The sequence below is a fragment of the Lycium barbarum genome, chromosome 4, assembly GCF_019175385.1.
Source record: "Lycium barbarum isolate Lr01 chromosome 4, ASM1917538v2, whole genome shotgun sequence".
Taxonomy (NCBI): Eukaryota; Viridiplantae; Streptophyta; class Magnoliopsida; order Solanales; family Solanaceae; genus Lycium; species Lycium barbarum.
In genome coordinates this window covers 130,115,376-130,127,400 of record NC_083340.1, presented here as the reverse complement: position 1 = coordinate 130,127,400, position 12,025 = coordinate 130,115,376, and the positions used below count along the sequence as shown (strand labels likewise).

Sequence of the window (12,025 nt, the reverse complement as noted above, 5' to 3'; positions counted from 1 at the left end):
GTAAATTCAGAAAGAATGCATACTCGCGTATTCATAATGAAATGGATGTTCCACCGGGGAGATACACTCGAAAATGCTCATTTTGCAATTATGTTGGTCATGATAAGCGCAAGTGTCCCTTACGACATGGTGGTCAAACTACATCTCGCGGTGGAAGTACCTCTCGTAGTGGAGGAAACTTTCGTGGTGGAAGTACCTCTAGTGGTGATGGCACGTCTAGCGGTGGTGGGGGAAGATCAACTCAAGGGCATTAATTGATGAATGTTTTTTAAGATTCTTTCTTACTTTGATGATTGTATGATTATGTTGTTATTTTGAAGAATATTAATATGTTAAGTATTTTCATCTACTCAAGGTTATGAATGAATGGTGCAAATTAATTAAGTTTTTTTTTTTTTTGTATGGATGGTGTCATTTTGAGAAATGATTAATTATTAATGAGCAAATTTAAGTATTCGCAAAGAACTTCAAAATAATGTCGCCGAACCTTCAAACGAAAATGGCGTTCGAGCACTTTTCAGCCACTAAAACGCCCATCCGAACTTTTGCGTATCCTTGATGTATTGATCCTATCTTATTAATCGCACAAAAATAAGTAGGGTTCTATATAAAATATTGATGTTTCGGGGTCGCGAAGAATGATTAATTTATGGTCAAAATATGTTAAAAGGACAATGGAAGAAGGGTCAACTAAAAGAGTTGGAAAAAAAGAAAAAAACAAACGCACTATAGCGCAGTAATTTACTGCGCTATATGACCTGTGTAAATACACTATAGCGCAGTAAATTAATGCGCTATAGCGGTTAACGGCTCCGTCTCTGTTACTGCTATAGCGCAGTAAAATACTGCGCTATAGGTATTTTTGTAACTCTTTTTTTTGTTGGGGTATTTTGGTTCAAAAGGATTTTTATAGGGCTATTATGGTTCCGGACCCGTTAGGGATAACATATTAGCTCATTTTGTTTATGTGCAAAGACAACGTTTGTATTAATTATGGCATGTCAAGGAAAGACATTCATTCAGTCAATGATAAACAAATGAGTTACAACTAATTCGTTTAGTAAAATAACAAAGATTTAGCGGTGTCAAGTTTATAACATAATATTTTGGTTTGTCTGAACTACCTGCATTTATGGGTAGGGCGAGTAGTACCCAACTATGAATTGGTTTGAGTTGATCCCAATGCCAACTTCTTTTCGTCATACGCTCTAGAAGCTTATTCTCCAATTAGCTAAGTTGGGCATACCAAAAAATGAAAAGTAAAGTAAAGATGGATTGTATCACGGATCTGATACAATATGAATTACTTCATTGGTTGCATCGAATAAGAATGAAACTCAAAGACATTGGCATGTGAATTAATGCGATGCAAAGTAAAGAACCTAATTATAAACAGGGCTTCATGCTGTAAATCCTCCGAAAGAGAGGAATGCCTTCGGAGACACATGCACAGATGGTGCATGGCTATTATCAATTTGTGTTGTAAGGTTGTGGGTTAAGTCTCTCAACGAGCACAACCCTCGTGTTGATCAATTATTATCGTTGAGTTTGAAATCATGAATAGCCATGCCGGTAATTCGGACATGTGAAGAGGAGATGCTGGACTCTCAGTGCGGAGGTGCGAGATATTGGCTATGAATGGCTTTAAGAGAAGTAGAGTAAGGCCGAAGAGGTTTTGGGGACAGATGATTAGACAAGACATAACGCAGTTGCAACTGACCGAAGACATGACCTTAGGAGAGTGTAGAGGACACAGATTAGGGTAGAAAGTTAGTAGGTAGTAAAGCGACGTCTTATTTATCCTTTCTTACTAGTAGTCGTAGTATTTCTCCTATAGTTCCTTATCCGTCGATTTAGGTTACCATCTATTGTCTCTTATTATTCACTTAGCATATTATTTTATTGTAGTTATTATTCTTTTTTCAGACCGCTTGTCATACTTTATAGTTTATATAGTATTTTGCTATGGACTCTTCATTTTTCGTTATTTCCTTTTCTGAACTGCTTTGGATTGCTTTTCTTAAGCCAAAGGTCTATCAGAAACAACCTCTCTACCTCCCAATGCGGGGGTAAAGTCTATGTACACTCTACCCTCTCCAGACCCTACTTTGTGGGATCATATAGGGTATGTTGTTGTACTGTGTACACTCTATCTTCTCCAGACCCCACTTTGTGGGATCATACGGAGTATGTTGTTGTAGCAGTAGTGCCGGTGATAAGCCAAAATAAAGTGAGATGATGTCATCATGCCGTAATGGCCCAAGTAACGCCCAACGATGGGAGGCAATCCGGCAAAAATAAAATAAAATATGGGCCAATCCATACGAGTTGAGGCATGGTTTTTGAATGGAAGTCTTTAATTTTCACACTTGCACGAGTTTGGAAACATAGTAATTTTTAAGTGGGAGGAATCTTTAATCTTCATGATAATGTGTGGCTTGAAACATTCATTTGACAAATTCTCTCTTCCAGAAGGTTGCAGTTGAACCAAGAAGAAAACAAAAACTTTGGATTACCATATCTTTCATAAACAAGAAGAGGATAGTAATTTCATCCAATTTTTGGGTGAGTAAAAGTTTAGAAGTCATCCAAAGCACTGTCCTTGGATAGCCAACGAATTATGGTGCAAGTCCAGGGGGTCGCAGGAACGTGCGCCAGATTTGGTCCATGCTAATTCTCTTTAGGTTCTACGGCCATCTATATAATCTTTTTTTTCCCCCATTGTATTATTTTTATACACATATACAACCTAAATTTGAATTAAAAGAAATAACCTTTTCTTACAATGTGACTAGACGAATTTTCTCAGTTTCAAATGTGCTCATGAACCAAGACTCCTATGCTAGCTAGTAAACATAGTTTACCTTCTCTCCGAGCTACGACTGTGAGTCTCTGATTATATGATTTGACAATATAACCACTCATCAATTTCTAAGAATCCTCCTGTTTCCATCTTTTGAAGTTGACTGTTTCGAGGGGGTCAGCTTCCTAAATGAGGCATGCAGAATCATCACTGCAAATGCATCGATTAGCCATAAGCTCTAAATATTAGGAATGAAACAAAGATAAAGAGTAAGTAACAAATTGAGCACGAAAAATAACCCACCTGCATAACTGACCGCAATAGCTGAGATGAGAGCCATTTGAACGTTGGTACAGAATAGAATAACTGCAGTTGCTGTACAAGAAAGGCTGACTCAGTTCTCAAATTTATACAGTATCAGAAATGTTCTGCTTGCCAAAACAAATGAGTGCTTGAAATTATCTAGGGAAACGAAAACCGGCCAATATACATTTGAAAAGACTGAGAAGCGTCTCTAAAAACTAGAAACACAAAAACAGCAACAAGGACATTAGGCTTTAAATAGAAAGTGTGAATCGAGACTCAATGTGCACCTATTCTTGGAAATAAAGTGTACAATAACCAAAGACAAAATGATCTAGCATATATGAAATTAAAACCTGCAATGGAAATTACTTATTTCAACATCTAATATCAGAAATACTAATCTAACAATATACAAATTGAACATCTTAAAATTTAACTTCAACAAAACCCCAAAAACACACCTAGAATTCCATTTTTCAGTTTCACATAATCAACCATAAAACATAATTAATGTACAACATTTAGCGTAGAGATCTAGTAGTTCAGTTGGTTACCTAAATTTTCACCTTGTTGGTGAGGGTTCAAATCCTCACATTGTAATCTCCTCCCCCATTTTCCCTTCCCCTACCTCCTATGTAATAAAAAATAATTTTAAAAAATAAAAATAAAAAATGTACAGCATTTAGCTTCATATTTAGTTTGTAGAAACTCTAATAAGAGAGTAGAAGAGAAGTCGAAAGAAACCCATGGTCAAAAGAAATAGAACAGGAGGAGGACTCACATACTAGAAGAAGAAAAGAGGATCATCATTTGAAGAAAAACCAAAAGAAGTCTGTTAAAAAATAAGTACTATAAACTCAAGAAGTGGAATAAGGCGATGACTATAGAAAGAATGCTGAAACATACATGTAGAGTAGTCCTAGCATCCCAGCAGCCAAAAGAAACCGTGTCTTCCCCACTTTTCCCCCCTTTTTATTCTCATCCTTTTAAGTCAGATTCTTTAATCAACAACCTTCCGCCAAATTACTTTGTATTTCACTATTTGAAGTAGACGCTTATCAGAAGCATATTTCAACTATGAAGTCATAATCCCGACCTTCACATCACCTCATCGCTTTAAGTTATGAAACAATGACCTCTAGCAATACTGAGAACGAGAAGGCAGATATGTAGCATTCACCTCTTTTTGTTCTTTGGTGGATAGGTAAATAACGAGGTAGCACAGATCTCATAAATTACGTTTGGTTAAAAGATCGTGCTAAGGGACAGGAAACTTCAGCCCATTAACTTTTTCTATCACAAAAGCATCCTTCACGTTCTTAGTAAGAGATCAATATATCGTTAACTTTTCAGGTACTACGAAAGATGATATGGAGAAGTGATACCAATATATCGTTAACTTTGCTGGTAAAGATGATGTGGAGAAGAGATACCAATATATCGTTACCTTTGCTGGTACTAGAGTTTCCTACAAAGATGATATGGAGAGGTTTATAAACCTTCCCTTTTTACTTTTCCCTCTTCTATTAATTTCTCACCAAAAGGCTTCCCAGAATAAAAAATTTTCCCACTTTTTTCGCTTTTAGGTTCATCAACATTAATCTGGCTGAGGCTAAACCATTTAAAGCTATTTCCATCATATTTTTCTTTTTTCACAATATCGAGTAAAAGACAAGGTGCAGGTACTACAAAGGACGAAATGGAGAGATCATAAGCCTTCCATTTCTACGTCTCCCCTCTTTTTTTTTGGGTTATTTTCCTTTTTTTAACCCCTTTTCTGGTTATATTCCCCACCTTTCAGGCCCATCGAAACTACTATATCTGTGGACTAAAGCATAAGTTGTTTCTACCATATTTTGCCTATTTAAAATACTTTGAGTAAAAGACACAGTTCCTTCCTCATCATCCCCACACCATCCAAATCTCAGTTTTTCTCCAATTTTTTTTTTTTTGTTGTTGTGTAGAGGGGTTGGGGGGCCTTGTTGTACTAACTAGTTCTATCATTTTGAGAACTTGTGGAAGTTTCAACAAAAAAAATTGAGATCGTGACATGATATTCTTTGCTAATGATGAAGAAACAGATTTAACAAAATATGTATTCACTGTAGTGAAAGGGAGTCTTGGCGTAACCGGTAAAGTTGTTGTCATGTGACTTGGAGGTCAAGGGTTCAAGCCGTGGAGACAACCTCTTGCAGATATGCAAGGTAAGGCTGCGTACAATAGACCCTTGTGATCCGGCCCTTCCTCGGACCCCGCGCATAGTTGGAGCTTAGTGCACCGGCTGCCTTTTTTATGTATTCACTGTATTGACTCTTGCAAGATGCAAGGCTGAGATGGTTCGGGTATGTGAAGAGGAGGAGCACAGATGCTCCAGTGAGGAGATGTGAGAGGTTGGTTGGGGAGAGGTGATTGGACAGGACATGACACATCTGCAAATCACCGAGGACATGACCCTAGATAGAAATGTATAGAGGTCGAGAATTAGGGTAGACAGTTAGTAGGTAGTAGAGTGTTTTCTCTTCATATTGGTAGAGCAGGGTCCTAGTCAGGAGCATCTGTCTAACCAGTATTATTACTATTATGCTAGCATTATGTTATGCTTCAATTTATTACTATTGTTGTCTCTTTTACTTTGGTTATCCTTAATATTTGTACTGTCAATACTTTTCTTTCTTCAATATTTTCATCTTAGCATTTTACTCTTGCATCTCTTTCAAACCATTTTCTGAAAAATGATTTTCTTGAGCCGAGGGTCTATCGGAAACTTCTATACCCCACAAAGGTAGGGGGGAAGGTCTGCGTGCACCCCACTTGTGGGAATATACTGGGTATGTTGTTGTTATTTAATTGTTAATAGAATCCACCCCCCACCCCCACCCCAAACTTGAATTAACGTACTTGCAAAAAATTCAAATAAAAGGATAAATTGGGGAACAACATAGTCAAACCATAAACCCCTGCTCCCCTTGATCAATTTGTTGGTAATTCCTCACAGCTGCATCTATTTTGTAGTACCAACTCATTATATACTTTAGCTTATTGGTTAGATCATTTGTCCTTAATCCTGATCTTCAGTAATCTTGGTGAAACGTCTTAAGAGCATCCATTGCAAATCCAATGTGTCTGAACACCAGTAACCTAGAAACATGTGGTCATCCAACACCTCAACAGACTGGCATATGATGGTTTTGAATAGTCCTGAGTATGTAGTTCTATAAGCAATTGCTTGGCAATGTTTTTCTTTAATCCATTACATGAATCTGCATACATTGCAACTGATATGCGGTTCGAAACTCCTTTCTTGATGTTCTAATATCTAGTTTGCAATAGGAAGAAAGAAGATACATTTGGTCTCAAACTGGATGGATGGCTAGTGATCCAATAGATCAGATAATCAAGAAAGCAAAAGAGGAGCAGGACTTTTAGGACACAATGAATGTATCCCAATGTCGGAAAAAATATATTTAGAACAAATGAGGATGTGGAGTAAAATTGGATTTGGAAACTGCCAGGCGCCAGCCCAAATGTTCCCTTTAGTTTCTTTTGATCTTATAACATAATGATCCCTTCTGAAGTGTAATATAGATATGAATGCTTCTTAAGTTACATGTGTCCTGCACCAAGGGTGTGGCCTAGTAGTCAATGAAGTGGATTGAGCACCATGAGGTCTCAAGTTCAAATCCCAACAGAGGCAAAAACACTAGGTGATTTTTTCCCATCTAGCCTTGGTGGACAGAGTTATCTGATATTTGTTGTTGATGGGAGGTGGCAGGTATACTATGAAATTAGTTGAGGTGCGCGCAAGCTGGCCTGGACACCACGATTATCAAAAAACAAAAAGTTCCATGTGTTCTGCTATTAAGTGTCTCCATTTGGTATGAACGCAAACTCTGTGCCTCGACGAAAAGTTGGCATAAGTGCTTCCAATCTAAAGGAGTGCAGAGTGCCATTTGTGAGAACTGAGAAGGAACACTCATATGGACAATATTCCAACGGTTGACGAGAAGCTTAAAGATCAGGATCAGTCGATTGCTGTTTCCTGGTGTTCACTCATACAATGAACACATAGGATAAATCAAATGGCAAAATCATAAAACAGTCAAAGCTATGATCATATTATCCATCACCAATATACACAGATAGGAGGACCTGAACCATTTAAGAGAGTAGCACCCCAGGTGTCTTTACTTTATGTTTGTTTATTTTCTTTATTTTTTTTGGGGGGGGGGGGGGGGGGGGAAGAATATTGACTCACCACACTGAGCAATGCGAATCAAGCTTTGTTTGATAACTGGACGCTGCTCTAATCCCCAACGGTCTCCACATAACTTTAACACATCCCAAAGTGCCAAACATGATATCAACCCTACAAGGGCAAGCAGCTTTTGGTACCTGTTACCCAAATTTACCAAAATGCAATCAATACCAAAGCAACCAAATCGCACAAAAATTAAGCAACTGAAATTGAAATCCTTCAGCTACATAATATTGCTAAATCCAGACCCAGTACTGTCTTCAAATCTCCAAGCCCTTAGCATCTTTTAGATTTAACAAGTATTCTGAAATCTAAAGAACTTGAACAGATCAATCAGTAACTGAAACATCGTCCTTTCCAAAACCCAAGCTTCCAAAGTGCATTTGGCACATACTACATATCAATGTCTATATATCATGCAAATACAAATATATATATACATACATACATACATACATACATATATATATATATATATATATATATATATATATATTCTGGTGAAAGGAAGAGAATTAAGTACGGAATGTTTTATAACTTAAGTACTATCCAAATCCACTGTCCTCCCAGCAAGCCTCATTTAGCTCTCAAAGCCTAAAAACCTCAAAGTTTCTCACACAAAACTCAACAATCAATCAACCAAATAATAACTCAATCTTAAACTAGTTGGAGTAGGTTATATGAATTCTCTATATTCATTCCACTCCATTCCGGCCCTGTTCATACAATTTCACGGCAGATCATGCTTAAAACACAGCCAACCAATCAAATTATTGCACAAGCTCAAATTTTAATCGTTATCAATAGTACAAAGTACAATCAGGGGTGGAGCTAGCCCTGGGGTCGGCCGAACCCAGTAACTTTGGTCCGAACCATATATTTGTATTAAATTTTTTGTTAGATATGTACAAATTATTAATTTAGATCCCAGCAACTATAAAATATTGGAACCCCGAACCCACAAGTTCCAAATTCTGGCTTCGCCTCTGAGTCTCTCTGAGTACAATGGCATGTACTACTATACAGATACATGTCAATGTCCATATACATGTTTGTACAGTACGCTTAATACACCAACAACCACTCAAACTTGCCAGCAAATTTCATTTAGACACTCAAACTACGATTTTTTCCAATTGAACAAATGATAAAGTGTTCCTATTAGATACTTTGGATTCAAATTTTGGATTTTTTTCCGCGTACCCATTATGTAGATAAATCAACAAATTCAAATATATCATCTCCTTTAATTATACACATCAGACTTACTTGGAACATGCTTGAGGTTTCACGGCTTGTTGAGACTAAATTTGTATAATTAAAGGAGGTAACATAGTTTAAGTGGTTAATTTATCTATGTAATGAATGTTTGAGAACACGCGCACCGAAAGTGCTCAATAGTAACACTTTATCATGTGTTCAGGTGCTCAACTTAAACAAGCCGTAGTTAGAGTGTCCGAATGAAATTTGCTGGCAAGTTTGAGGGATTGTGAATGTATTGAGCCAATATAATATGCAGATCCACACACATACATACATCTATCAATAGTACAAATTACAATCACGTATACAGATACATGTCAATGTCCGTATACATGTTTACATAGTTCGCAGACACACAAACACACACATACATATATACATAATGTCAATGTCCGTATACATGTTTACATAGTACGACACACACACATACATACATAATGTGCTTCTCTATGTGTACATATACAATATAGAGAGAGAGAGAGAGAGAGCGCTTACAGAGAGCAAGCAAAGAAGAGGACGAACAGAGACGCATAATTTCGCGCATAGCGTTTCACATTCTCATGAACTCTAAGCCTCGCCTGAGAATTCGACGAAGGAAACGAATACGAATCCAATGACCCGACCAATCCTCCCGTCCACGATGGAGTATCACCAGAAAAATCATCAGACCTAAGTTTCGCAAACGGATTAATCATAAATAGCGACAATAACGTTCCAATACACAAAAAAAACTCATCAGACCTAAGTTTCACAAACGGATTAAGCGACAATAATGCGAAACAATTATTCGTACCTGAGTTTGGCAAACGGATTAAGCGTAAAAAGCGACAACAACGTTCCAATACGCGTAAAAATCAAAACAAATACTCCATTCGAAATTGAAACTGCTGAGGTGGCAGCAGAGTTAGTTACACCAGCACCGGCGGAGGATGACGTGGCAGTGGCGTTGACGGAGGAGTGGCGGTGGAGATCGGTTGTACGTTGGTCGAGAATTTCGAGGTAACCTGTATCTCGGAGCCATGATTCAAATACGGGTTCGGGTACACTTAGAGATAACGGGTTGGCTGAGAATGCCATTTTTGAACCCCTCTTTAATACGGGATTTTTTTGTATATACTTATCTGTAGAACGAATTTTGAAAAGGGAAAGGGGTAAAAATTTTGGAGGGGATGACAAAAATGGTCCCTTATGTTTGAGGATAGGTTTAAACTAGTCTCTTAAATATTCTTTACTTTAACATTTTTAGTCTAAGTTAAATATTTATTGACGAGGCTAGAGGTATAATTTTTGTGATTTCTGCTATTTTTATTTATTTTTACAGTTTGGTGCAACCTTTTTAGGTATCATTTCAGCTATTTATTTATTTTTATAATTTTCGTATATTTTAGAATTTGATGGGACTTTCTTGGTGTTTATGGTTATTATATCTTTTGTTTCATTGTTCCGTTAAAAAAAAAAAAAAAAAAACAAAGTTCAGTGAATCTATGATAGATACCAAAAGTGTTAACTTTTGGCAAAATTAAAGAACCAGAAGTGTTCATGTATACTGAAGAGATTATATTGAACATACCCTCAAATATAAGGGACCATTTATGTCATTTTCTTTCAAATTTTGGTGTATCACCGGAAAAATCATCAGAACCTAAAATTTCGTAAACGGATTAAGCGTAAATAGCGACAATAACGTTCCAATACGCAAAAATGTCAAAACAAAAACGCCATTCGAAATCGAAACTGCTAAGTTGGCAGCAGAGTTAGTTACAACAGTGGCGAAGGATGACATGGCGGTTGTAGTGGTTGCAGTAGAGGAGGAGTGGCGGTGGTTCGAAGATCAAGGATTTCGAGATAAGCGATATCTCGAAGCCATGATTCGAATACTGGTTCTGGTACACTTAGGATAACGGGTTAGCTGAGAATGTCATTTTTTAACCCTCTTTAATAAGGGATTTGTTTTCAGGTATTTATCTATAACGTTTGGAGGGAAACTGCACGAGCAACCAACAATTTTAAGGTGAATTTTGAAAAGGAAAAAGGGTCAAAATTTGGAGGAAATGACAAAAATGGTCCCTTATGTTTGAAGATAGATTCAAACTGGTCTTTTAAATAAGGCAGAATAGCTTGGCAGGCCCTCGTACTTGTCCATTTTTGTCATTCTGGTATTTGTACTTCACAAGTTTTCATCTAAACCCCTGAATCTGTTCAAAACAGGTATTTTAAACCCCTCTGTTACTGCGTGTTCCTCACTTGTTCTGACGTAGATGACACATCATAGCCACGTCAGAAATTAAAGCCACATCATATCCAAATCATTGGCCACGTCATCTTTTATATCCATCTACCAAAAAAAATATATCCTCTATTTCCTTTTTCAAAATTTAATGGAAAATCCAGGAACAACCATTGAAACTCGAGAGAAGTTATCACAGAAATGGTATATTGCAGATCTCCATTACAAGAGTAATATTTTGCAGAAATGGTGAATTCCACCAGTTTGCCGCCCAGAAACACCGCGGCTAGAGGTTGGAGGATTTCTGGGTCGAGGTGGAGATGGGGATCGGGGCGGCGTAGGGTTGAGGTTGTTGTTGTTGTTGTTATGGTATTATGAGGTGGTGGAAGGCGATGGTGTAGCATATGGTAGGCGGTGCCTGACCTGATGGTGGGTTTGGTGGTGGTGCTTCGGCGACAGGGTAGCGGGTAACTTGTCTATTGGCATCAGAGAAGGAAGAGGGTAACTGATTTCTAGCTAGTTCCATGATTTGAACCAAGAAACTCCACCGTTTTTGGATGTTTCCATGATTTGAATCAAGAAATCTTAATGGGTGGGTGGGGGGTAAGTGTGAATGAGGAAGATGACATGGGGTGGGGGTTTGGAATTTTTTTTTTCTTAAGTACTTTTTTTTTTTTCCTTTTTAAAATATTTCCTTTTTAATTAAAATTATACCATTCACGCTCTTAATATGCGTGACTCTCACTCACTTTGTCCAACTCAGCCCGATTAATGCCACATATGCTTGGTCAACGGTCAGAGGGGTTTATAATGCTCAATTTTAAAGAGTAGAAGGGTTTAGTTGGCAAACTCGTAAGTACGAACACCGGGATGACAAAAATGGGCAAGTACAGGGGCCTACCAAGCTATTCCGCCTTTAAATAATGTACAGAATAGTTTGGTTTCTTTAAGTTTGTCAAAAGTTACCATTCTTAGTCTCAGTTAAATATTTATTGACGAGAATTATAGAAAAAATTAGCAAGAACTCACATTTAGAGGTATAATTTTTGCTATTTCTGTTGTTTTTATTTATCTTTACAGTTTGATGCAGCTTTTTGAAGTGTAATTTCAACTACTTTTTAGTGTCTAGTGAAGTTCTTTATATGGGAAAAGGGTAAAAAATATCCCTCTA

The 12,025-nt window shown here is 37.3% G+C and overlaps 1 protein-coding gene across 1 annotated transcript; it reads right to left on the bottom strand.

The window, feature by feature from the left end:
* Positions 1-2,495: 2,495 nt before the first annotated feature.
* On the bottom strand, positions 2,496-9,784 carry LOC132636465 (PRA1 family protein H). The gene is made up of 5 exons (XM_060353344.1): positions 9,421-9,784; positions 9,123-9,296; positions 7,365-7,501; positions 3,107-3,178; positions 2,496-3,013 (listed from the first exon to the last, which is right to left on the bottom strand). The coding sequence occupies exons 1-5, from the start codon at positions 9,702-9,704 to the stop codon at positions 2,925-2,927; spliced, it is 756 nt and encodes a 251-aa protein (XP_060209327.1). The 5' UTR covers positions 9,705-9,784; the 3' UTR covers positions 2,496-2,924.
* Positions 9,785-12,025: the final 2,241 nt, after the last annotated feature.

Bases quoted from the DNA above. Each gene is read 5' to 3' on its own strand.
- LOC132636465 (XM_060353344.1), bottom strand. From the start codon at position 9,704: ATGGCATTCTCAGCCAACCCGTTATCTCTAAGTGTACCCGAACCCGTA. The intron at 9,297-9,420 runs GTACGAATAATT...TGCGAAACTTAG, and splicing joins AATCCGTTTGCCAAACTCAG to GTCTGATGATTTTTCTGGTG. The intron at 3,179-7,364 runs GTGAGTCAATAT...TTTCTTGTACAG, and splicing joins GATTCGCATTGCTCAGTGTG to CAACTGCAGTTATTCTATTC.